At 52.4% G+C, this 22,360-nt stretch overlaps 1 protein-coding gene across 2 annotated transcripts in view; it reads right to left on the bottom strand.

Annotated features, from left to right (window-relative positions):
• SCARA5 (scavenger receptor class A member 5) overlaps nucleotides 1-19,759 on the bottom strand; it is a 117,547-nt gene extending 97,788 nt beyond the window's left edge. For both annotated transcript variants that reach the window (XM_045774121.2, XM_045774122.2), the window contains exons 1-2: nucleotides 19,378-19,759; nucleotides 15,154-15,271 (exon numbers count right to left, since the gene is read on the bottom strand). In XM_045774121.2, the coding sequence (XP_045630077.2) occupies nucleotides 15,154-15,265 (112 nt within the window). In that variant the 5' untranslated portion in view covers nucleotides 15,266-15,271; nucleotides 19,378-19,759. The remainder of the gene's footprint in view (nucleotides 1-15,153; nucleotides 15,272-19,377) is intronic.
• Between the last annotated feature and the right edge of the window lie 2,601 nt (nucleotides 19,760-22,360).

The raw sequence follows: 22,360 nt of genomic DNA, 5'->3' as shown, positions 1-22,360 counted from the left end.
AGAACCGGGTTCTAAACAACATAAAAAACAGGATGCAAGTGATTCAATGGTCACCTGCTTCGGTTTTACCAACAACGAACACTTAGTCATTTTCCTTTTGTTCTCTTTGGTCCCGCAGCTCATAAATAGTAGGTGGAAATAAGGGTTGATTGCTGGGAGGGACCTTGGGGCTCATCTCATCCAAGGATCTTGTTAAAAACCACCCAAGGCTGACTTCATCCTCACTCTGGTTACTCACCACTCACATTGTTCATTGTAACAGGCAGCCCCAAATAACCTCTGTCTTTGAAGCTGCCGTCCCTTTCTGGCTTTAATGGGCACTACTGTTTACTTTCCCTTGGTGAAGGGAAGAAGAGGGTGTGAGGCAGAGATATTGTGGGGGACAGCCATGCACCTGCACTTGAACCTGACCTAAGTCTGGAGGGTCCTGAACCACCAGCTGCGGTACAGTGAACACCAGTCACCTGTGCCCGGTGGAACCACAGACCTGAGTCCCTGAGGCAGATGACCCAGTGAGGGTGGCAGGCAAAGGTGACCATGGTCTTTTGCGTGATCAGATGAGTCTGAGACTTTCACGTCTATTTCTAGGAAAGAGAGCCGTGTGGAAGGCAGGATGGCCAGAGCTAATTCTGTTTAGATGTTTTGATGAACTAGGACAGTTTCTTCTGGTACTTCTAGAGTTATCTTGTAATTTTGCAATGTCCCTGCAATATTTGTTATTCTTCTCAGCCCCTATCTATTTCCCAAGTCACTCTGCATAAAGATTCTTGAAAACAATTAAGGGCTTGTGTGCTTATTTTCAGCAGGAGGCAAGTGGGAGGAGGAAGGGACTCTGGCTGGGGTGCATATTATTTTGCAGTTGGGCTGAGGAATGGAGAGAGAAAGCCAGGTGGGAGGGGAGATGAGGGCAGTCAAGGTGAGCTGGTGGGTCACGGGGACCCAGGAGGAAGGGAGGGGCCATGGAGTCCCCAGGAAGCAGAAGTGGGTCCTGGGCCAGTAGAAGATGCCCCCACTCTTGCCTAGCACGACAGTGCGTGGATTGGAAGGAATGTTGTCAATGCAGTCACTCAAACAGCAGGCTCAGGGTTCTGCCTAAATTCCAGCCACAAAAGACACTCTTCTTACAGAGTGGCTCTGGGTCCCTCTTGAAAAGATTCCCAATTCTTCTCCTGGCCCCTTGTCATAAATAAATCATCTGATGATGTGTTTGCAACGTGGGAGCCAGGGCTCAGCTCTGTTAGGTTTTAAGTCACTACTCTTCCCAGGTCACTAGTGGAACCTCCCTCCCACTGCCTGGTTGCCTCGGTCTGGTGAATTGGTCCAGCCTCAGGGCAGGAATGGATACATTTAACACCCCCTGTCTCATTCCCCCAACTCCCCCAGTTGAGCTGGGAGGGCCATCTGGGTGTCTGGTTTAGAAGAGGAAGGCCACCTGTACAGGACTGAGCTGGAAGTGTCCCCGAAGCCTCTGTGGCCTCTGCTGGAAAACAGAGCTAGCTGAGCCCCAGAAGGGGGTTCAGTGGATCTGAGTGAAGATGTTGGACCTCAGATCCACTCACCCTTGTCACCAGGTAAGGCCTGGAACCAGCAAAGGTTATCATGCATAGAGCTTTGTTGGGAAACTGACCAATTATGGTACAGGTACTAATGTGAACAGAATCGTATCCATAAATCAATGAACCAAAATACAGAGGGTCAGCTCTTGGAGAGCAGGGTCTGTGATTCATTTCTGTATCCCACAGGTCCTAGCCTATATAGCACGTGCTCAATTAACATCTATTGGCTATTTGTAGTTAAATGAGACTAATAAACTAAATGCAGACTTGCTGGGTAGCTCAAACCATTATGTAGGCTTTTTTAATAACCATATTTTCTAGTTTCTACGTTTGACACATCAACATCTTAGGGCCTTGCTGACTCTGGAGACTGCCCCTCCCAGGGATGGCCCAAATAAAGAAACTCGCCTGCAAGCAAGACTTTCATCTGCAGATCACCCACTCAACTGCCATATGACCACTACCTCCTTTACCACTTCCTCCCTCCAGGCCACTATCCTGAGATCATGACCTGAGCCGAAATCAAGAGCCAGACGCTTAAGCAGCTGACCCATCGAGGCCCCACAAACCATCTTTTCAATGGCAGTCCTACCCTGACATGAATAATAACAAAGCCTTCATTTTATTTTATTTTTTTAAAAGATTTTACTTATTCCTGACCACAAAACAGAACTCTTTTACCAGGAGGACCATGGGCAGAGGGCAGGGAAAGGGCATGCTCAACAAACCAAAGGTTCCACAGGGGGCCCTGGGCATCTGCAAGGCAGGCGGGCGGGCCCTTCTCACGGCCACATCCATCCACTGGCAAGACAGCGCCCTTCTTATCTTTATCCGTCAACACCCTTCAGGGACCCCCAATATAAGCTGACATGTTAAAACCAACTCCCCCTGGACACCCTGGAAATGCTACATACGTTACATTTACATCCCTTTTTTTTTTTTAAGATTTTAAAGATTTTGTTTATTTATTTGACAGAGAGAGACAGCCAGCAAGAGAGGGAACACAAGCAGGGGGAGTGGGAGAGGAAGAAGCAGGCTCCCAGCAAAGGAGCCTGATGTGGGGCTCGATCGCAGAACGCTGGGATCATGCCCTGAGCCGAAGGCAGACGCCCAACGACTGCGCCACCCAGGCGCCCCAAGACGTTACATTTACATCTTAATAGGTGTTCTTAAGTCAAGGCTGTGGGGTCATCATAATTCTGGAGGGAAGAAATGAATTCCCACACCTGGCAGAGTATGCGGAGGTCGAACGGGACTGGAGGACCAAGACGCCAAGTACAACTCACCGGGCAAGGAGGACAAGGTCAGGCTCACTTTTACTTGTGGACAAACCATGAGATCACCTTCAAACAGAGACACTTTTTAAGAGCGAATTGTGCTCTATTAACCACTATGCAGAAAGAGCGGGCATAAACCCAGACTGTTGGAGCAAACTGGGGTGTATGGCCGTCATCGGGAAAGCTTGTCCTCAGTTTCCCTTGCCCTTAGTAATTCTCTTCAGTCTGCCCCTCCTGATCTGATGCTGCCTCTGCCCCCTTTGGGTCTCTAGTATGTTCTCTCTTCCTAGTCCCTCCTCCACCACTTAGATTCCCTGTGCTCCCCAAGGTGACAGCTGGATGATAGAAACTAACCTACACCCAGGTGTCAGGAGAAGCCAGCAGCCAGCTCCCTCCTTGAAGCCTCCTCTCTTAACAGGACTTTCTAAAGACAAGGCTTCTGTGCGGGCACTAGGAACACCTTGGGTTTCTTGACTTGAATGGATCCCAAGCCAGAAAGCAGAAGTGGGAAGGCACGGGGGCTGGGACCATCACACGCCCCCGTCAGCTTCGGGAGCCTTCTGTTAATCAGCAACCACGTCTGCAGGGCTGGGCCTCGTCCTCACAGCTGTGTTCATATCTTCCAACCCCCATGGCGGAATCTGCACACGGAGCTTAGACTCCAGGCCAGAAGTCCCACGAGGTAGTGGGGGCAGGGGCGCTGGGGAGGGCAGGGCACTTCTCCGACCCTAGGTCCGCCTTGAGGTTCGTGTCCCTGTGCTCTCGTCCAAGCCTATTTGCATTTATCTCTATTTCCTGCCAGTGTCACCTCTTGGAATAATGCATTCCATCTGTTTCCTGCATCGCTGCCATTTATTCCCATGGCCCCACCCTGGCTTCGTCATCACCCTGAATGTCTCCACCTCTGAAACCTTAAGCTCTAAAAATCCACAGTCCTAGCCCTCACTGCCACCAGCAAGGCTCTGGATATTACAGGGGCCCCAAGGCCTGGAGCAGGAGGGAATGGGATGAGCTGCATGGAGGGGTGGGGTTTAAGGACCCAATAGCCGGCGTGTATTTGAATCTAGGCTCCGCCTCTGACTGGCTGGGTGACCTTGGGAAATTGACCTCACCGAAGACCTCACCTTCTCACCCACAAACTGGGGATAATAATATAGACTGAGGTTGAATGGAGACAATATCCTGAGGCCCCGAGCACAGAGCCTGCCTGTGCCACATGCTCACCCAAGGGGGGCCACCGTATGATCACTCCGCTATGACCACTTCTCACCACCCGGCCACCTCCCCGGCCTCCCCTGGCTTCCTCGCCTCCACAGGAGCTAAAATGAACTCCAGAGCTCCTGATGCTGCAGGACGAGGCCCCCACCCCAGCCCACAGACCACCCTGGCGGGCAGAGAGTTTGTCCGAGGACTGTGTGTGCTGCCGGCAAGACCCCTCCTACAAACACCGCCTCACCATCCGTTTCGCCCTGAAACCAGCAGGATGAGTCTCACCGAGCCCTGGGTCCTGGCTTCCAGCAGCGCCACAGAAGCCCCAGAACCCTCAGGACTTTCCATCACCCACGAAAATCCCCAAACAGCCTTTGTTACCCTCCTTTGACCATTTCCCTGCCCAGTTACTTCCCACAGTGCAGCCCTGGACCTCCCAGCCAGTCACCTAAAAAAAATCTCTAATTTTGTCACCCTCTGCTCTGGACAGTTCTTTCACTTTCTTCTTTTTGTTCTAATTGAAACCTGTTTCCCTTGTCTTCCCAAGTGTGGCTTTCTCCCTCCCCTTCTCATACAATTGGCCTAAGGGTTCAGTAAGTGTTTTTCTTTGCTCCTCACTGCTATTTCCAGAATATTCTCTCTCTCGTTTCCCCTCCCTATCTTAGACTCTCACATCACAACGGCACTCTTCTCGTTGCTAAGGGACATCTGCTCACCCTTCCCCTCTTTGCGTTCACTCTTGCTCTCTTGATCTCCATTTCAAACTCCTCCTGACCTCCTTTCCTCTCTTGATTTTAACCTCCGCCCTGACGCACTTGAAATGTGGCTGGGCCAGACTGAGCTGGGCTTGAAATGCAAAATACACACTGGACCGTGAAGGCTCAGCATGGAAAAAAAAACAGAAATACTTCAATCGCTTTTGTATAGTGATTACATATCAAAATGATAATATTTTGGATATATTAGAGCAAATAGAATATATTACTGTATCTAAATTACTTTCATCTGTGTCTCCACCTTTTTGTGTGGCTACTAGAAAGTTTAAAATTGCATATGAGGCTCACATTTCATTTCCACTGGTTTTATCAATAATCAAAACTCTGTATTAATCTCCATTTCAAATGTCCCATGTTATTACCACCTCTCCTGTCTTCCTGAGGGGGGCTCCCTCAAGAACTTCGACTCTGGCACTCCCTGACTGCACCCTGGACCCTACTGCCTTCCCATACCCTAACCCCCCTAACCCCCCCAACCCCCCCCCCTACGTCTCCCCACTCAGTCGTTCCTTCCCTCCTTGTCCTACTTACATTACATGATTTGCGCTATTCACCTGCTAGACACACCCTCAATCCCCTTGCCCCTGTCTGGCGTCCTCACACTTGGCAAAACTGAATCTGGTTAGAGCTCACTCTGTGACTCTGCACTCCCATCCACATAGCTGAGCATAGGCGGAAACGGAAAACCACGCCACCATGCTTGCTGGGCTGACTTTAAGCTCATGACCACTAGACCCAAGTGGGCCCTGATGTGATCCAGGGGGCTTGCTCCTGTTCCAAGGCCATCCACACACTCATCCCTGGACACCCGTCTCACACTTCCTCCTCTATCTTCACTTTTGCTTTCCCAGTTGAGAAAACAGAAGTAATGAGAAGCGAGCTTTCCTTAAGCTCCCTCCATACTGTAACCACTGACCTGGGTCCAGGCTCTAGCACTTTGCTTTTCCTTTTGTCACTGTAGTCGAACCATCTGTGCTTTTGCCTGAGCCAACTCCCCTGACTCACATCAGATTCCTTCTCATACTTACTCAAGGATGTCATTCCAGCACGTCTACTTAGCCAGTGTTTCCCTCTGCACTGTATCACTCCATCAGCATAAACCATACTATTTCTTCCATCTTAAAATAAAAGTCTTTCTTGACCTCCATTCCCCTCCATTTCCCTGTCCTCTTGTACAGCAGAACTTCTTGGAAGAATCGCAGGTACCCACTGCATCCAGTTCTCTTCCTCCTGTTCTGTTCTGAACCCACTGCACTTAGCTTCCTCCCATCCTCGAAAGCAGAGTCTGCATGGGGTGTTCACCCTCTCTTTCAAGACAGACATAATCACTGCGCTTTGGCTTCTCTCCCACTCCACTGAAATGGCTCAGAGAGGTAATTGCTGAAAAATCGAATGTCCTACTGCAGCTAGAGGGACCGTCTTAAAATGGACATCAGACCTCATCCTTTCACTGCTTTGAAACCCTTTGCTGGCTTCCCATTGCCTCTAGACACCCAAATTCCTATGGATGTGACAGAAGACCTTCCATGACTTGGCTTTAGCTTCAATATAATTAAGAGTCTGGGCTGTAGAGTCAGTTAATCCTGACTCCGATCACTGTGTATTGAATGTTTGTATCCCCCCAAATTCAGATGCTGCAGCCAACATGATGATAATTGGAGGTAAGGCCTGGGGGAGGTGATCAGGTCATGAGGGTAGAGACGTCATGAATGGGATCCGTGCTGTCATAGAAGAGACCCCAGAGAGCTCCCTCTGCCCTTCCACTATGTGAGGACAGTAAGAAGATGGCCATCTATGAAGAGCCCATCTAAGAGAGTCTTCACCAGACACGGAATCTGCCTGTGCCTTGAACTTGGCCTTCTCACCTCTAGAACTGTGAGAAACAAATGTCTGTTGTTTCGAGGCCACCCAGTCTGGGGTAGTGTCTTAGCAGCCCCAGTGAACAAAGACACCAATCCCTCCTAACTGTGAGCTCAGGCAAGTTAGCAGGTCTCTGAGCCTTGGTTTCCTCATGTATTACTTGGCTATAATAACGGGACTCATCTCACTAGTTGATGTAAGGATCAGATGAGCTCAGACTTGTCAAATGCTTAGAGCAGTGCCTGGCCTAGCAGAGCTCCAAAAGTGAACATTCATGGCCTCCCACCGCTACCCGGCCTCAGCCTGAGCTCTGCGCTACCTCCCTTGACTGGGAAACCCTTCTCTGCCCTTTCTAGCAGGCACACTGCTGTCTGCCCTTCCATATTTCACTCCAGTGGCGATCCCTGCAGGATGCCTTCCTTCCTCCCCAGGGCAGACTTAGGGTTCCTTCTTCTCCCCTCTATCTACACTTTGCACCCAATTCCATTAGAGCATGAATCAACTTATAATGCAGGATTGGTCTCCCTGTCTGTGTCTTCAGGGTACTTTAAGTGCCTTGAGGGCAGGCACCATGACTTTTAATTTCTGCATACAGCAGCAGCCCCATAAAACCTGTCATCTTTGCATGAATGAAGTCACAGTTGCTTTTGTCTTAAACTCACATCTTGAAGCATTCCTTTACCTGGTACTTACGGATTTGGTGAGCAAGAATGTGTGCATTCATTCAGCGTCGTGCCTGCTGTGTTCAAGACACAGTGCTAGGTGTTAGGAATATTCAGATGAATCCAAGGCAGACAGCATTTGCACACGAGGGGCTTGCCATCCAGAGGGACTCAAGTGCACACAGCTGCAGCTGAGTGTGAACTGAGGGGCTGACAAGGACCAAGGAGCCCAGGCCAAAGGCCTGGGAAAGAGACAGAAGCCGGGGCTCTAGACTCAGAGGGCAGCTGTCATGCTGCTTATTGTCTGACACCAGGAATCAACACCAGACAAACTTGGGAACAAGGTAGGAATGAAGCTCACCGTCCTAGAGACTGAGAACTGAGAATGTGGAGGAAGTAGGGTGCCTTGGGCAGGCCCCAGGGTGGAAGCAGAAGAACAGAGGGATGCAACCATACTTCTCCTAAGATCAAACTTGGATGGAGTGCTCAGTATGTATCAGGCACTGTTACAGGGACTGGAAGTGGAGTAACTCAGGTAGCCCTACCATAGCCCTGAGTCGATCGTATAGAGGAGGGCAAGCCAAGGCTAAGAACCGGTTCAGGGTTTCCCAGCCAGCACACAACAGAGCTGGAGCTGGAATCCAGCCCGTCTGGCCTCAGAGCCTGTGGTTTCACCACCATGCAATGCCATCCTCACAACGGAGAAGACAAGGCCATGAAGGATGTTAAGTTTGGACTAAGGTACCTGGGGCGAGCGAGGCTGTATGTGCTCTGAATGTCTTTCCCACCGGATCACCTCTAGGTAAGTGAACTTTGCATGTGGACCAATGTCGTGCTGGTCTACCGTGGGGAGGGCAGGGGGGAGAGCAGGGGACAGACTAACCACAGTGACAGTGAAATGACAGAGGGCAGGGCCATGTCTCATGCCTCCTGGCCCCTCTCCCTGTATGTAGTCAGTGCAAAGCCCCTGTAGACGGCCTGCAACGCACCTTCTTATTGAAAGATGAGGATGAAAAAATGAATGAATAAATGCATGAATGAATGAACAAAGGAATAAAGGTCAAGAACCACCTGAGCAGGGTCCCTGGGTGGGAAGAAGTGGGTGATGTGATGAGGAATAGCCATGCCCTGACTCAGCACCCCTCCACTCCCTTCCCACCAATGGTGCTGCTGTCACCGCAGACCTCCTCCCAGCAGCCCCGCTCCGGAGTGTGAGGGGCCAGGGGTCAGGTCCATGCCATTGACCTCAGAGCCATCCTCACTGCCCTCACTCCCTAGAGTAATGCCACATGAAATGTGCTGTGGTGAGGGGCTGGGGGCTTGCGTGAAGGAAGGGAGCAGAGGCTCATGTCGGAAGGAGCCCTTGGGGCATCTGGGTGCCTCTCACTCTTCCCTCCATGAGACACTAGCCTTCACCGAGAGACAATGAACTCATCCCTTGACGCTTCTGGTGGCACACCACAGGAAGGCCCTTGGGAGCCTACTGCCTCTGATCAGGGTGGGGAATGGACAGACTCACATATGCCCCAGAACTAGCGGCCCTCAGGATCTAGAACATTCCTTACAGATTCATCTAGCTGGGGACCAGGACTAAAAGACTTGGTTTGATTTCCCTGAAAATCTAGGCTTCATGAGGGAGCCCACTAACCAAAACTCTGCTTTCTTCAGCAGAAGGTAAGAACCAGCCTTAAGATACCCTGAGAAGTGATGTGGGTGTTTCCTGGGAGACCGTGGGGGGACTGCAGTTGCTCCTGATCCCGTCCCCTTTCGCTCTCCTTCTTCCTCGCTCCCCCAGGAATTCTAAGGGACTCCGCAAAGGGCAGGGACGTGAAGTGTGTATCTAGACTGTACTGTGCACAAGGTGCTTTACCTGGGTTACGTCACCCGATTCTACCAGGGCTCCTGTGAGGTAACATTATTCCCATTTTGCAGATGGGGACACTGAGGATTAGAAAGTCAAGGCCCCAGTGAAACCGGTGGCCCAGTCAAAATACAACACTTTGTAGGATTTAATCAAGAAATATATGCAAAGTGCAGCCAGGGTGTGAAATGCCCACGAAGGCTAGAGTGGTGCCATCTGGATGCAACCACCTCAGCCCCTGGGGTCAAGGAGGGGAACAACTGCTAGAACCTGTAAGGAGAAAACCCTGGGGAAAGGGTGGCTTATAAGGGGCTGTGACCTTGGGTGGAAGGACACAGGCAGCCGAAGATGTCCCGTTAAGGCAGGACCTGGGGGGAATAAATACTCCACCCTCCCGGTCTTCCAACCTTCCACCTCCTGCCAGGGCTGCCCCCCTCCCCCACTCCATGGCCAAACCAGCGAGGTAGAGAGCAGGGTGAATGGTGGCCTGTGGGAATGGGGGAGGGGGGCTCAAACACAAGACACCCTTGCGCGGAGCCCAGACCCGCCAAACTGCAATGTCCAGACTCTTGTCACCTCCCCAGGCTGTTCCCCATCTTACAGAGGGACAGCCCATTGGCCAAGAGAGACCCAGGACCCAGACCCAGCCTGGCCACCCGATGACCACAGACGGATGGAGCAGCGCTTTGCTCTGTGCTTTGGGGCACAACCCCGAGAGCACCGCGGCGCCGCACCAGTTAATACCTCGGCTCTCCTCCTGCTCCAGTGCCTGATTCTCCAACCTGTAGAGGGCGGTGACCCTCGGGGAGGCCCCAGCCACACCCGCCCAGGAAACCCACCCCTGCCCTTGGGCTGCTTCCCGGCAGCCCTGAGCTGCGCCAAGATGAACCAGGGCGATCTGATTGATGAGAAGGCAGATGAGGGGGTTCCCCGAGGAGAATAATTTAATTTTATGGGGAAGGAACGCCGGAACGGGGGGCTCAGGCCCTACACTCAGCCAGCAGCCTGGCTACAGGCGTCCCGGCGCAGCCAGGAGCATGTGTAACTCATTACCTCCGCGAGCCTCCCATTTGCGGCCGCAGGATGACGCCGCGAGCGTGGTGGAGTGCCTGAGGCCGCGGGGTGAGCATGACTACAGTATTTTTCTGACACTAACACCTCTCTCTGGCCCTCAGGAAGGGCCGCGGAGGAGCCAGCCCCAGCCAAACACCACCCCCACCCCGCCCTCCGCCTTCGCCTCCTGGCGCCAGATGAAGAGGCCTACAGCTACGCAGGCAGGAAAAGAAAGGCCGCACCACGGAAGGTGAGAGCAGGGGGGAAGAGGAAGGGAAGGGGGGGAGAGGGGCAAGCAGGTCCAGCTGGCCCCCATTTGGGTTTCTGTTCAAAGGGAGGTAGAAGCGGTCATGGAGGTCACAGGAGGCTGGGCTCCAGGACCTTGGAGGTCACCTTCTGCCATCAGCCCTTCCATGCAATTCTAGCAAGACAGGTGGAACCGAAGCTATTCCCCTTGGTGGCACAGAGGGGAGGCCGCCCTGCCCTTGGGGCCTGCCCATCAACTGGGGGGCTCCGTTGGGGATGCCGACAGCTCAGACCCAAGGGAGGAGACAGGGTCCTGAGACAAGGCCCAAGAAGGGGTGCAGAGGGGTAGAGGTCCCAAGACGTGGGGAGCAAGGGGTGTGGGCGTGCACCTTGAAGGCTGTGGGGATGCACCGTGCAGGAACTGGGTGAGATGGCCTCTTATGGAGGGCCCCTCCCCCTCCCTTCCTACCTGCTACAGGGAAAGAGGGGGAGAGATAAAGACAGGGTGGGAGGGAAAGAGAAGACAAGTTAGGAAAGGACAGGGGGGTGGGGGAGGGATAGGAGAGGAGGGGATTCTCAGTGCATCACCTCTGAAATAACAGTTTACACCCTAATGTCTTTCAAGTCCCGCCTGCATTCAAGTCTGAGTCACACCTTAATATCCGGGCTGCATTTCTGCGACTTCGCTTCCCCAGATCCTAATAACCCCAGAGCCAAGAGTAGCACCACCCCTCCTCCCCATCTCCTTTCCTTCAAGGGGAAAATCCTGGAGCAAGGCCTACCAGACATTGCTGTTTAAATCTACTCAGGGCCCATGGGGCGGCTCGGGCCTCCCTCCCTTTCCCCATCTCTGTCCACCCTGTGCTTTCCTAACAGCCTCCTCCCCCCCACAGCCCTTCCTCTCCCTCTCCAGTTACACTCTCCAGAGATGAGGATCAAAGAACGAAATCTTGGGGAAACAGATCAAATCTGGCTTGAATTTCCCCAAGTCAGAGCTCACCGATTTCCTCTTAGAAATGAAAGGGAAGGGGGAAAAAGTCAAACCAGAAACCCACAAGCTTAGGTGGCTGATTTCATCTCAACACTCTGGTGTCTCTGGGGTCCTCATGCCATCCCCGCGCCCATGCCTGGAGGCCAGATCATTCAAGAGTGGGGAAGACCACACAATTTAGAGATCAGGCTTAGAATATATTTGTTTTGCCACCTTTAGATTTCAAGGACCCAATGTTCGTTCATTCATTCATTCATTCATTCATTCATCCAATAAATAATTAGTGAGCACCTACTATGTGCCAGGCTTAAGAGACACCATTGAACAAAACAGAGGTGCCTGCCCTTGTCAAGTCTATATTCCTCCCTCAAGGAACAGACAGTAAATGATAAACATAATAAATAAGAATTACATAGTGCCTTAGGGGAAACAGAACTATGGCATACAGGAAAAAGAGAAACAAGGAAAGGGGCCGTGAGTGCAAGGGGACAGGAAACCTAATGGGGAAGGTGATATTTGAGCAAAGACTGGAAGAGGTGGAAGAGCAACCTTCTGGGGAGCAGAGGCCCCAGGTGAGTATGCCAGCAGGGTCAAGGTGAATGTCAGCAGCCTCCTTGGCCACTGTCAGCACCTGGGTTTTTATTCTCCTTGAGACGGGATGCTTTGTGGGCTTTGCTCAGGGCAGCACCACGTTCCAACTTAGCTTTTCAAAGGACCACACCCCGAATGCAATGACCAGGTCTGTTTCAATGCACAGAATTCTAGAACTGGACAGAACCTCACAGAGACCTCCCCTCTACCATGCCCCCATTTGGTAGAGGAAGACATTGAGGCCCAGAGAGGGATGTGACCCAGTCCGGTCACAAGGCCCTGGAGGAGTGAGTCAGCCTCCACCTCACATCTTCCAACTTGTGCCCACTTCAGGGGTGCCAGGCCTCAGGGGACCCCTGAGGACTCTTCCTGGCAGGGCTCTAAAACTGTCCTCTGATCAGCTCTCCTCCCCACCGGGGGCCTAGAAAGCACAGTGGCTGAGATTACTGTTATTTTCAGTCCCTCTGGTTCAAATGTTCTTTTTAAATCTGGGGTTCAGAAAAAGAGACAGCAAGATGATGGAAGGGGTATGAGGCCTGGTGACACTTCGCACCCTTGGCCTCTCCCTGCCCTGGGGTCCCTGCCCTGCCCCGACTTGCACCCCAGGCTGGCCCTGGTGCTCCTCCAGGCTCCCCCACCATGCTATACCCCAGTTCTTTCTTGCCAAGCCAGTCCTCTCCTGAGGGGCTGATAGGGAGAAGGCGGGATCAGTTGTGCGAAAGCCAAGTTGGCCTGTGCTGACAGTGGAGTGCTGAGCACTGGCCAGTGACCCAGCCCTCCCAGGTGCCAGTAACCTGACAGAAGCACTGGCCCGGCTTGGTGTGACACAGCTGATGACACCTTTCCCCACCCTCCTCTTCTCTTACAAAATTGTGTTCAGTCTTTAAAGCCTTTTCTGGAATGGCTTCTCCTAACTCCAGTACAGTAGTCCCCCCCCTTATCCATGGGGGATACTTCCAAGACCCCCAGTGGATGCCTGAAACCACGGAGAGCACAAACCCTATATGTACTGTGTTCTTCCCTATATACACACACTGTGATAAAGTTTATTTATAGATCAGGCATAGCAGGAGATTAACAACAATAATAACAAACAGAACATTCATAACAATATGCTGTAATAAAAGTTATGTGAATGTGGTCTCTCTCTCTCTCCCTCAAAATATCGTATTGCACCGTGCTCACCCATCTTCTGGTGACGTGAGATCAAATGGCTGTGTGATGAGAGGAGCTGAGGTGAGTGACACAAGGCTGAGACTGGCCTTCTGATAATAGGTCAGAAGCAGGATCATCTGCTTCCAGACCACAGTTCAGTGCAGAGAACAGACCGTGGAAAGCGAAACCACAGATAAGGGGGGACTACCATGCTCGCACGTATTTTTGCCCACTTTATGTTATGGGTCGTTGTCCCCAGGCCAGTCCCTTCCACTGAGATCATAGCCCTTTCAGGACAAGGATGGTTCGATTTCTCTTTGGAACATCCTTGACCCCCCACCCAGAGCTTGACACACTGAAGAGCCTCAAAATATGTTTGTTGAATGGAATTCAGAGGAAGAGCTACAATGGTGGGCAGTTTACTAGGGCAGCTGGTGGGGGCTTATCGGTCAGGAGCCCAGATCTTGTCTCCTCTCCCTGCTGAGACTGTCCCTGACCCCTACATCTCTGAGCTACCCAACATTCCTTCCAGCACTCAGCACCTTGTGGGAGGAGAGACATGGTTAGAGCCGGATGGGGAGGCATTTCGCTCTTTGAGTAATTTTGAGACAAAGGCAGCTAGCAGAGTGGAGGGAAAATATGGTGTTTGAAAGAGCCTTGAATGAAGGCCTGCATGGTGGTTAATTTCTGTCAACTTGACCAGTCACGGGTGCCAGGGGAAACATCATTTCTGGGTGTTTCCAGATGAGATCAGCATTTGAATTGGGGACTCAATAGAGCAGATTGCCCTCCCCGGTGGGAGTGGGTCTCGTCCAATCAGTTGAGGGCCTGAGTAGAGCAAAAGGCAAAGGAATTTGCTTTTGCTTCCTGCCTGCCCACAGAGCTGGGACATAGCCTCTCATCTTCTCCAGCCCTCAAACTGTGGTTTCCACCGTCAGCTCCTCTTGTTCTTGGGCCTTCTGACTTAGATCGAATTCCACCACCCACTTTCATGGGTCTCCAGCCTGAAGCTGCAGATTGTAGGACTCCTCAGCCTCCATTATCCTGTAAGCCAATTCCTCGTAATAAATCTTTTACATACGTATATATCGCTCTGTTTCTGTTTCTCCGGAGAACTCTATCATAGCCTGTCTCTGCCTAATTGGCCATAAGTCTTTATGAGACTCTTCTGCAAACTTCATTCTATTCAGCTTTAAAGTGGGGACAATGCTCTCCTCCCCTAAGCTCACTGCAAAAAGGAGTGTGCTCATTCATGTAGCAAGCATTTATTAAGCACCTACTAAGGGTCAAGCTCTGTACTGGATACACAGGATTCAGTCTGTTGGCAAGGTGCTTTGGGCTCCTTTGGAGGAAGCATCAGTTGAATTTTCAGTTTTGGCAAATGACCAGTTCCCAAGGACGCAGGCCATCTGGGTCACCGGGATGAGGAACTCCTTCCCATGGCATGATCTGGGGCCTCTGAGCCAGGGGGAGGAGGAGCACCTTGATGAGTATGCTCTCTCCTCACAAATGCTTTGAGAAATGGCTCGGGGGTGCCTCATCTGAGAAGGTCTGGGCTCACTGGCTCACACGCCTTTGCCTGACCCCAGCCTGACTCACCCAGAGGAGAGGAAGGCAAAGAGGCAAAAAGCCTGCCCCAGGAGTCAGGAGACTCAGTGCTGGAACGCCTCTGGGACTGACGAGCTCTATGATCCTTAATGCGTTCTCAGCCTCCACCAGCTCATCTGTGAAATGGAGACACATCTTGCAGGTCACACAGATTTGTAAGGATGCGTGAATTCAAAGACCTTTCAAAGCATGAAGCTGCATATAAGAAGTGTTAGAGGGGCGGTCACCACTGCCCTGGGGCAATGCCCAAGGTTGGATAGGGAGACAGGGCTGGTCCCACAGTGCAAGACGAAGCCAGAGGCACTCACCATCCTCACACAGGTTCAGCTTGGACAGGCTCCTGCCATCAAAGGGCTCCTCAAAGACGGAGCTGGTGTCCCGGTCGCTCACTGTGTGCAGGTACATGGCCTTGTTCTCCATTCTGACCTGCAGCAGCAGCAGGAAGGATGGCGAGGGGAGAGGAGAGGGAGGAGGGAGGCAGGGGAAAGAGACAATAAGCTATAGGCGGACACAGAAATGAATGCACGGAACAAGGCGCCCATCCCCACAGCCCGGAGCCTGACACCAGCCGCCTCTCATCAACAGGTGCTGTCCACTACATCCTCGGGATCCCGAGTCCCCACCCAACTTCCTCAGCTCTTGGGAAGGCCGAGGCCCTTTGGACCCTTCTGATCACGGGACCCATCCATTTGTCTTAACAGCCCTTGGTTAGGGCCAGAGCCGGAGCCAGAGGGGCCCTGAGGGCCATGCTTGGTGGAGACTGGAGGACCTGACCCTCCTGACCCCAATGGAGTGACTTCCCAGCCTCTAGAGTTTTGGGCACATTAGAGAGACTTGGGCTCCTGCCCCATGTTGGAAATGTGCTGACCGGGCTGGCATGTTCCATAGGGGCTGGGTGCAGTGGGACCACAGCAGGGATTCATCTGGACCCGTGGCCTTGGTGGGGTCCCCCGACACTAAGACCTGGGCAGCCTGAGACTAGGGGAGGGGCCAGTGTCTGTGTCTGCATGGCCTCCTGAAGCCGGATCGCTGGGGCTCTGGATCTGCCCCATGGCGCTCCAGGAATGTACCCAGTGACACGGGAAAACGGCATGCTATTTGAGGTAAACCAGCACCATTTCCGTAAGTGTGTACAACACTATCCCGTTTTGTAATATATACACGTGTCCTGAGTCCGTGACAAGCAAGGTTCCATTTGGAGATGTTCTGGGTTGCTCTGTATCAGAAGACTCTGGTGGGGATTGTGGGGATTTTGTGCTTATTTTTATTTGCTGGATATTCTGGGTTTTCTACAACGTGTTTGCATTCTTTGTGTAACAAGAAAAACCTACATTTTGAGCCAAATTACAAAGTGTTTATTTACATAAAACACTCGCTATTCTCTTTCTTTCATATATGCTTGGTGATTTGACAAATTACTTTCTAATTTCAGCTCCGTTCCAGCCATAAGTTTAGCTTGACCTTCGGTCCTGATGCTCTTGGACTATCTGGTTATTGAACCAAAAATCCACTTTTAAAGAGCAAATTCTTTGGAAGATAAAAGCCCCTGGGAGGATGGATGGGTCCCAGGCCCAGTGTGGAGCGAACTCGACTCTGAGTCCCAGAGAGCCCAGCTAGGGGTCTACCACCTGGGAGGGAATGACAAGGTCCTGGCAGGTGGCATGGGATGGGGGGGCACAATGCCTGCTGCCTGAAGGCAATCAGTTCCTCTTCGGAGGCAGAAGGAAAGGAGCCATCGGCACTGTGGCAGTAAATAGGGATAATGAAGGAGGAGCCTGGCTGAACCGCTCCGGCAGGCAGAGCAAAACCTAAACCCTTTATATTCATGGCTTGACCTTTGTCTCCAGAGACTTTTGACTTCAGGGCTGAGAAGAGGTAGGAACGGCCAGTTGCCATACAGCTGTCCTTCCGATGGCCCAGGAAGGACGGACAGGGGCTTCTTGCTCTTGTCACTTCAAGTAATGAGACGCCACATGCCATGCACACAGGTGCGCACATGTGCACACACACACATGCATGCTTGCACGGGCAGGGTGATCACAGCCTCTGCGGGCCTTTCTTCCAGCCTGCGCGAGAGGGGGGCCAGCAGGAGCCCACAGCTCTGCCAGGATCTCCCCTCCCTGCCCCAGGGGTTCCCGGGAGCCCACAAACCGCTCCCACCCAGCTTCTCTGTGCTGCGGTTATGTCCGGTTTGCTACCCTCCCAACACCCATGCTCCGTCCAAGTCCTCCACCCACTATGAGCCTCTAGGTGGGGCCTCCTGAGCAGCTCCACGGCTGCTAAGCTGCAGGGGACCCTCCCTTGTTTCACAAGCACTAAGTGCAGCACCCCTCCCTCTGGCCTCCATCCTGGGGAGCTGCAAAGCAGGAGGTCAGTGTCTCTTCTGCAAGCGATAATCCTCTCTCTGCCAAAGGCAACAGGCGCTGCTGCCCAGAGGTCACGCAGACCTCGATGGGGTGCTGCCATGCTGGCGGTGGGGGTGTGGCCATGAGCTTGGGCCAGGTTAGCCCCATCTTCATTTCCACCTTCCCCTCTGCGGATCAGCTCCTGGACTAGAGCTGGAATGCAAGGCTTGTTATCTGGAATGTGTCTATAGGGCGGCCCCTCCTCTACCCCCTCCCCACCCCTGGGCTGGTGGAGCAGGAGCCCTGGGGAGTCTGTTGAGTAGAGAGGCCGGGGCGGAGCAGAGGCCAGATGTGAGTGAGATGAGATTGGAAGTGCTCAGCCAGCTCTGCTCATGTTTGTTACTTGGGAAAGAAACCTAAGAATGTTCTGTCTGCCCCAGGTTTTATTTTGAGCTATTTTTCTTTCTTTGGAAATGAGGGGCAGGAATTTGAACCCTTCGATCACTGGCCTTACAGCCTTTGGGGCCAAGTTCGTGCTCTCAGGCAAGGTGCAAACTCATTGCCAAGCGTGGTGATAAAAGAGGGGATATGCACCCCTTGCGTGTGCCCATGCCCCAGGAGGTACAGACCATTCGCCATCCGGGATCTCTCTGCCCTCCCAGGGCCACTGTGAGGGGGGCAGGTAGCATCAGTGTGTCGTTCCCACTTTAAAGATAAGCCAGTCTCGGCCCCAAGAGGCAAGAGTCAATGATGTCAGGCAAGGGTGAGGCACCAGGGAAAGGCGTCCCACCCAGGGCACTGACCCAGCCACAAGGCTGCTTCGTCCAGAAAGCCTGTTTCAGTCCCTCTCAGGAGCCACCCTTAGGGTCCCAAACCCAGCAGTGAAGAGGGTCAGTGAAGAGGGGCCCTGGGGCCAAGGAGAGGCTCTGGGAGCTGGAAGGGAGGGGACGAGGACTGTGGAAACATGAGCAGGGTGTGGACGCCAAAGTGACATATGGAGAAAGTTTGAGGAGACTGGACTTTTGTGTGTCTAGTCAAAGAATGGGGCCTTGCTCCCCCAGGGACGGGACATCTTACTGGCCTCTTAGGGATGTCTGGATGCTACATTTTAGGGCTAAAGCCCTCAGACATCCGTAGCTCCACCCAAGGCAGCTCCAGGCAGGCCTGCACGGGGTGGGGAGCTCAGAGGACACGGGTTCCTGTCCTGGAGCCACTTCTACACGGGAACCTGGCCCAATCCGCTGAGCTCGTTCAGCCTCAGGTCATCACCTCTCTGAAGGGGAGAAGCACATCTGCCAGCTGCCCAGTTATTTCCAGCCTCCGGTGGAATGGTTCACAGGGAAGCAAGGGTACACAGCGAGCTGGTGCTGCGAGTCAGGAGAGAAACAGCCCCTTCCCCCCCCCCCCCCCCAGCATCTTCTGATCCTGCCAAGCAGTTAGGCGAGGGAGGAGAGGCGCAGTCTCTAGGTTCCTGAGGCTTCCCTCCTGCCAGTCAGGCCACAGTGCTTTTTGGGATTCCCTTTGCAAAAAAGCTATCGTGAATACAGATCAGAGCGAAATCTGGACCCTTACTCGCAAGTCACTCTGGGCAGCAGAAGGACTCGATCGATTCTTCCTGCTGAAGGTGGCATGAGCCTCACTTGTGCAAAGACAGCATGTCTGGGTTCCAGCATCTAACTCTGCAGGGCTCGCATCTTCTCTTTGAATGGCATAGCTTTAAACTCATTGAAACCAAGTAAAAATCCCCATGAATACGGCCCTCTCCTCTAACGGTACTTAGTTAACCTAAATCATAACCCGAAGCTGGAAAAGGGGCGGATGTTAAGCTCTCCCTTCACACATCCCACCAGTGGCACGCGCCATGTACACACACTTCACACATAGAGAGGGACAGTCACCTGCACCGTCGGCTCCCGGCATAGGCTCCCGAGCTGCGGCACGAGCCTGGCAGAGTTGCAACTAAGGCAACAGCTTCCCCAAATGCAGGCTCACAGCAGCTGGATGAGGCCCCCGTGGTCCCCACAGCCAGAACCTTCCCACCTGGCGCTGCACCTCCAGACTCCGCATCCCGAGATGCCCGGACGCAGCGCCCTGCTCCAGCGGCCACATCCGGGTCCCCACACCCGGGGGCAGCTGCTCTGGGACACTGCGCTCAGGTGCTAGGACAGAGTTAGGGCCAAGACTCACCTGAGCGCCCCCGCCGAGGCTGCAGAAGCGCCTGTCCCCTCAGTTCCCGGGGTTCGCCATGGTGACCGAAGAGCTGGCCGCTGTCACCACACTGAGACCCAGGCAGCCCCGCGCGGCGCGTCCCCACAGCCTGCCAAAGCCAGACGGAGTCATAGAAGGAGGCTGCCCCGGTGCTCCGTGCTCAGTGACTCCTCTCGGGGGGCACTTCTCCAGGAGGCTCGGGGCAGGAGGCAAAGACTCAGCCTTAGGCCTGACTCAGGCCTGTGGCTGGGGAGTCCTTGGGTTGGTGCCTCGCCTCAGTCAGCCACAGGCAGCGCTCGGGAGATGTTCTGTGGAGGCACCAGCGGCTCTGCTAGATACTGAGATGTGAACTGCAGCTGCTCTGGCGGCCAGTCTTTATAAATACAAAGTTCTTGGAGCAATCGCGGAAGCTCCCGTGGGGTCTGGAACACATGCCCCCTCTGGTGGCCAATCTTAGCATTACAGCCCCGCCGTTCTCCCGATCCAGTCCAGAGCCAAGTCAGCTCGTCTGGGGACTCCACACACCTCATCTAAAACCCCACGCCAAAGGATTTTTGGAAAGCGTCTACAGGAGTGGCAGCTAGACCTGGCTCAGGAGCCACACAAGCAACCAGTCTTAGAATAAACTTGTCTATAGGACCGAATTTGCGTTGCTCAATTCATCCACCCAACTTGACTTAGAACTGATTTACGTGTTTTTCTGAAGTCACAGCCACCCCCAAAGGACACAGACTGGCCACACTGGAGCTATCCAGAAGAGTGTTCTGTGAGTGCTGAAAAAACTTCGCAAAGACAGTCTCAAATTACCTGAGTAACAAACCCAGCATTTAGGGAGCTCTGACCCTGTACGAGGGCCAGGGGATACAGGAATGAGTAAGACGGGCTCCCTGTCCTCAAAGGGGTTGCAATCCAGGATGAGTGGTGCAATCAGGCACAAATAGCTGTAAACCTAAGTGTGACCAAAAACATTTTCAAAAGGCGGTCTCGCCAAAATGTGAAGAGAGTAATTACATCCAGAGTGGGGTGGCGATGGGTAAAGGTGTCAGGAAGATTCCAAAAATAGTTTGAGCCACTGGCCGGCACTGTCAGTTTACAGGACGCCTGCTCCCCCTCCCCCGCTGAGGACAGAGCTCTGAAGGTAATGGTCACGAAGACACCCCCATTGGTTGGCTAGAAATTCAGACTCAGTACTAGAGGGTCAGACCTCGTACAAGAGAACAGTTTGCCAAGGCTCAGCCTTCCCCGCAGTGCAGTTGCCAACCCACAACTGAGTCAGAAATGCCTTCGTCATTTTCAATGACTGAGCCTCCTAACCGTCTCTGGGAAGCAGCTCCAATAGGAGGCTCCATTTCGCAGAGGGAAAGCACAGTTGTAGTAGTAATAATAAAATAATAATAATAGCAAGGGGATGAGATGCAGGAGCAGGGAGGAGTTGGAGAGGCAGGAGGTTTGGGGGAGGGGAAGGGGAGAGGCAGGAAGTGGAGGAAAACACTTTATAGTCTATACCACGTGCTAGGCAATTCCGAGTGCTCTCCATATATTAACTCACTTCACATTGACAACCCTGCAAGGTAAGTCCTGTTATTATTTCCACTTTTAGAGATAGAGACACTTAGTAACTTGTCCAAGGTCCAGCAGCTTACAGCGGCAGAGCTAGGTTCCGCCCTGGGCAGTATGGCCCTAGGCTTTGTGCCCTAACCGTGCTTCCACACCGCCTCTTGTGAAAAAGCGTCCTGTGGTTACCCATTAATTCACCAGCATCCCTAGGAATGCGGTCTTAAAAACAGCCAGAAATGTGCTTAACGTGTTCTGTCCGGGGATCTTTTTTGCAGGGTTGTGTATATTAGCAAGAAATGCCAGTGGGTTCGTAAGACCCTGGTGATGTCCTCCTTCACTAAAACAAAGAACACTTTTTAATACTCCTGCAGTGGGGTGCCCTTGCCTGGAGGGGAAGGAAAGGAGGGGGACCCAAATGCAGTCCAGGCTATTGGCCGAGCCTCTCCTTATCACTGATGATCAATGATACACAAATGGCAGAGTCTAGTGTCTGCACATGAGACCCACATGTAGGCACAAAACCGTTAAACTATAACATTTCAGGAGGAACAAAGCTTATCTTTTTTTTTTTTTTTAAAGCTTATCTTTTTGAACCCCATCGTTTCAGGCAAAGGGCCATTTGTCTCTTTTGTTTCTGGTTCACTTCACTTCTTAAAAGGATAAGATTTGTGCATATTGTGGCATGTACAGTAATTCCTTGTTTGATTTTTATTCTGTGCCGAGTAATATTCCATTATATACAGAGACCGCAGTTTGTCTCTTCACCTCTTGAAGGGCGTTTGGGCTGTTTCTGATCTTTGTCTGTTATGAATAGAGCCACCCAAACCGGCAAGGGGACATTTGATAGTGAAGTATAGGAACGACCCGGAGGCTGGGTCTTCTAGTGGGTGAGAGTCCTTCGGGCAGCTGGTAGCTCAAACGACACCTCCTTATCACCTAAAATCAGTATGGTCCAAAAAATGGCTTGTTTCCATTCAGTTACAGCAGACATTTGTAATAGCCATTTTTCCCGATGGTATTATGAAAATGTGATAGCATTGAAGGATGAACATCACAATGCTGGGCTCCTAGACGCAACATCCACAACTGTCCTCGACCTCCAGAGCATCTGCATCTGCAGGGATTCCTTCCCTACATTCAGTCATTCATTCAACAAACATCTGTTGTGTACCTTTATGCTGTGTATTCCAAACCTTCTTACGAACGTGAATTAGACTGGCCCCCATCCTTCAGGATCTGGCCCAGGGGGAGAGGAGGCACTTAGTCACTCTAATATTTTTTTTTTAAGATTTTATTTATTTATTTGACAGAGATAGAGAGACAGCCAGCGAGAGAGGGAACACAAGCAGGGGGAGTGGGAGAGGAAGAAGCAGGCTCCCAGCGGAGGAACCTGATGTGGGGCTCG

The sequence above is a fragment of the Ursus americanus genome, chromosome 13 (genome assembly GCF_024610735.1).
Source record: "Ursus americanus isolate L20-20 chromosome 13, mUrsAme1.1.p, whole genome shotgun sequence".
Taxonomy (NCBI): domain Eukaryota; kingdom Metazoa; phylum Chordata; class Mammalia; order Carnivora; family Ursidae; genus Ursus; species Ursus americanus.
Note: the sequence above shows the minus strand (reverse complement) of the source record. Positions and strands in the feature narration are given on the sequence as shown.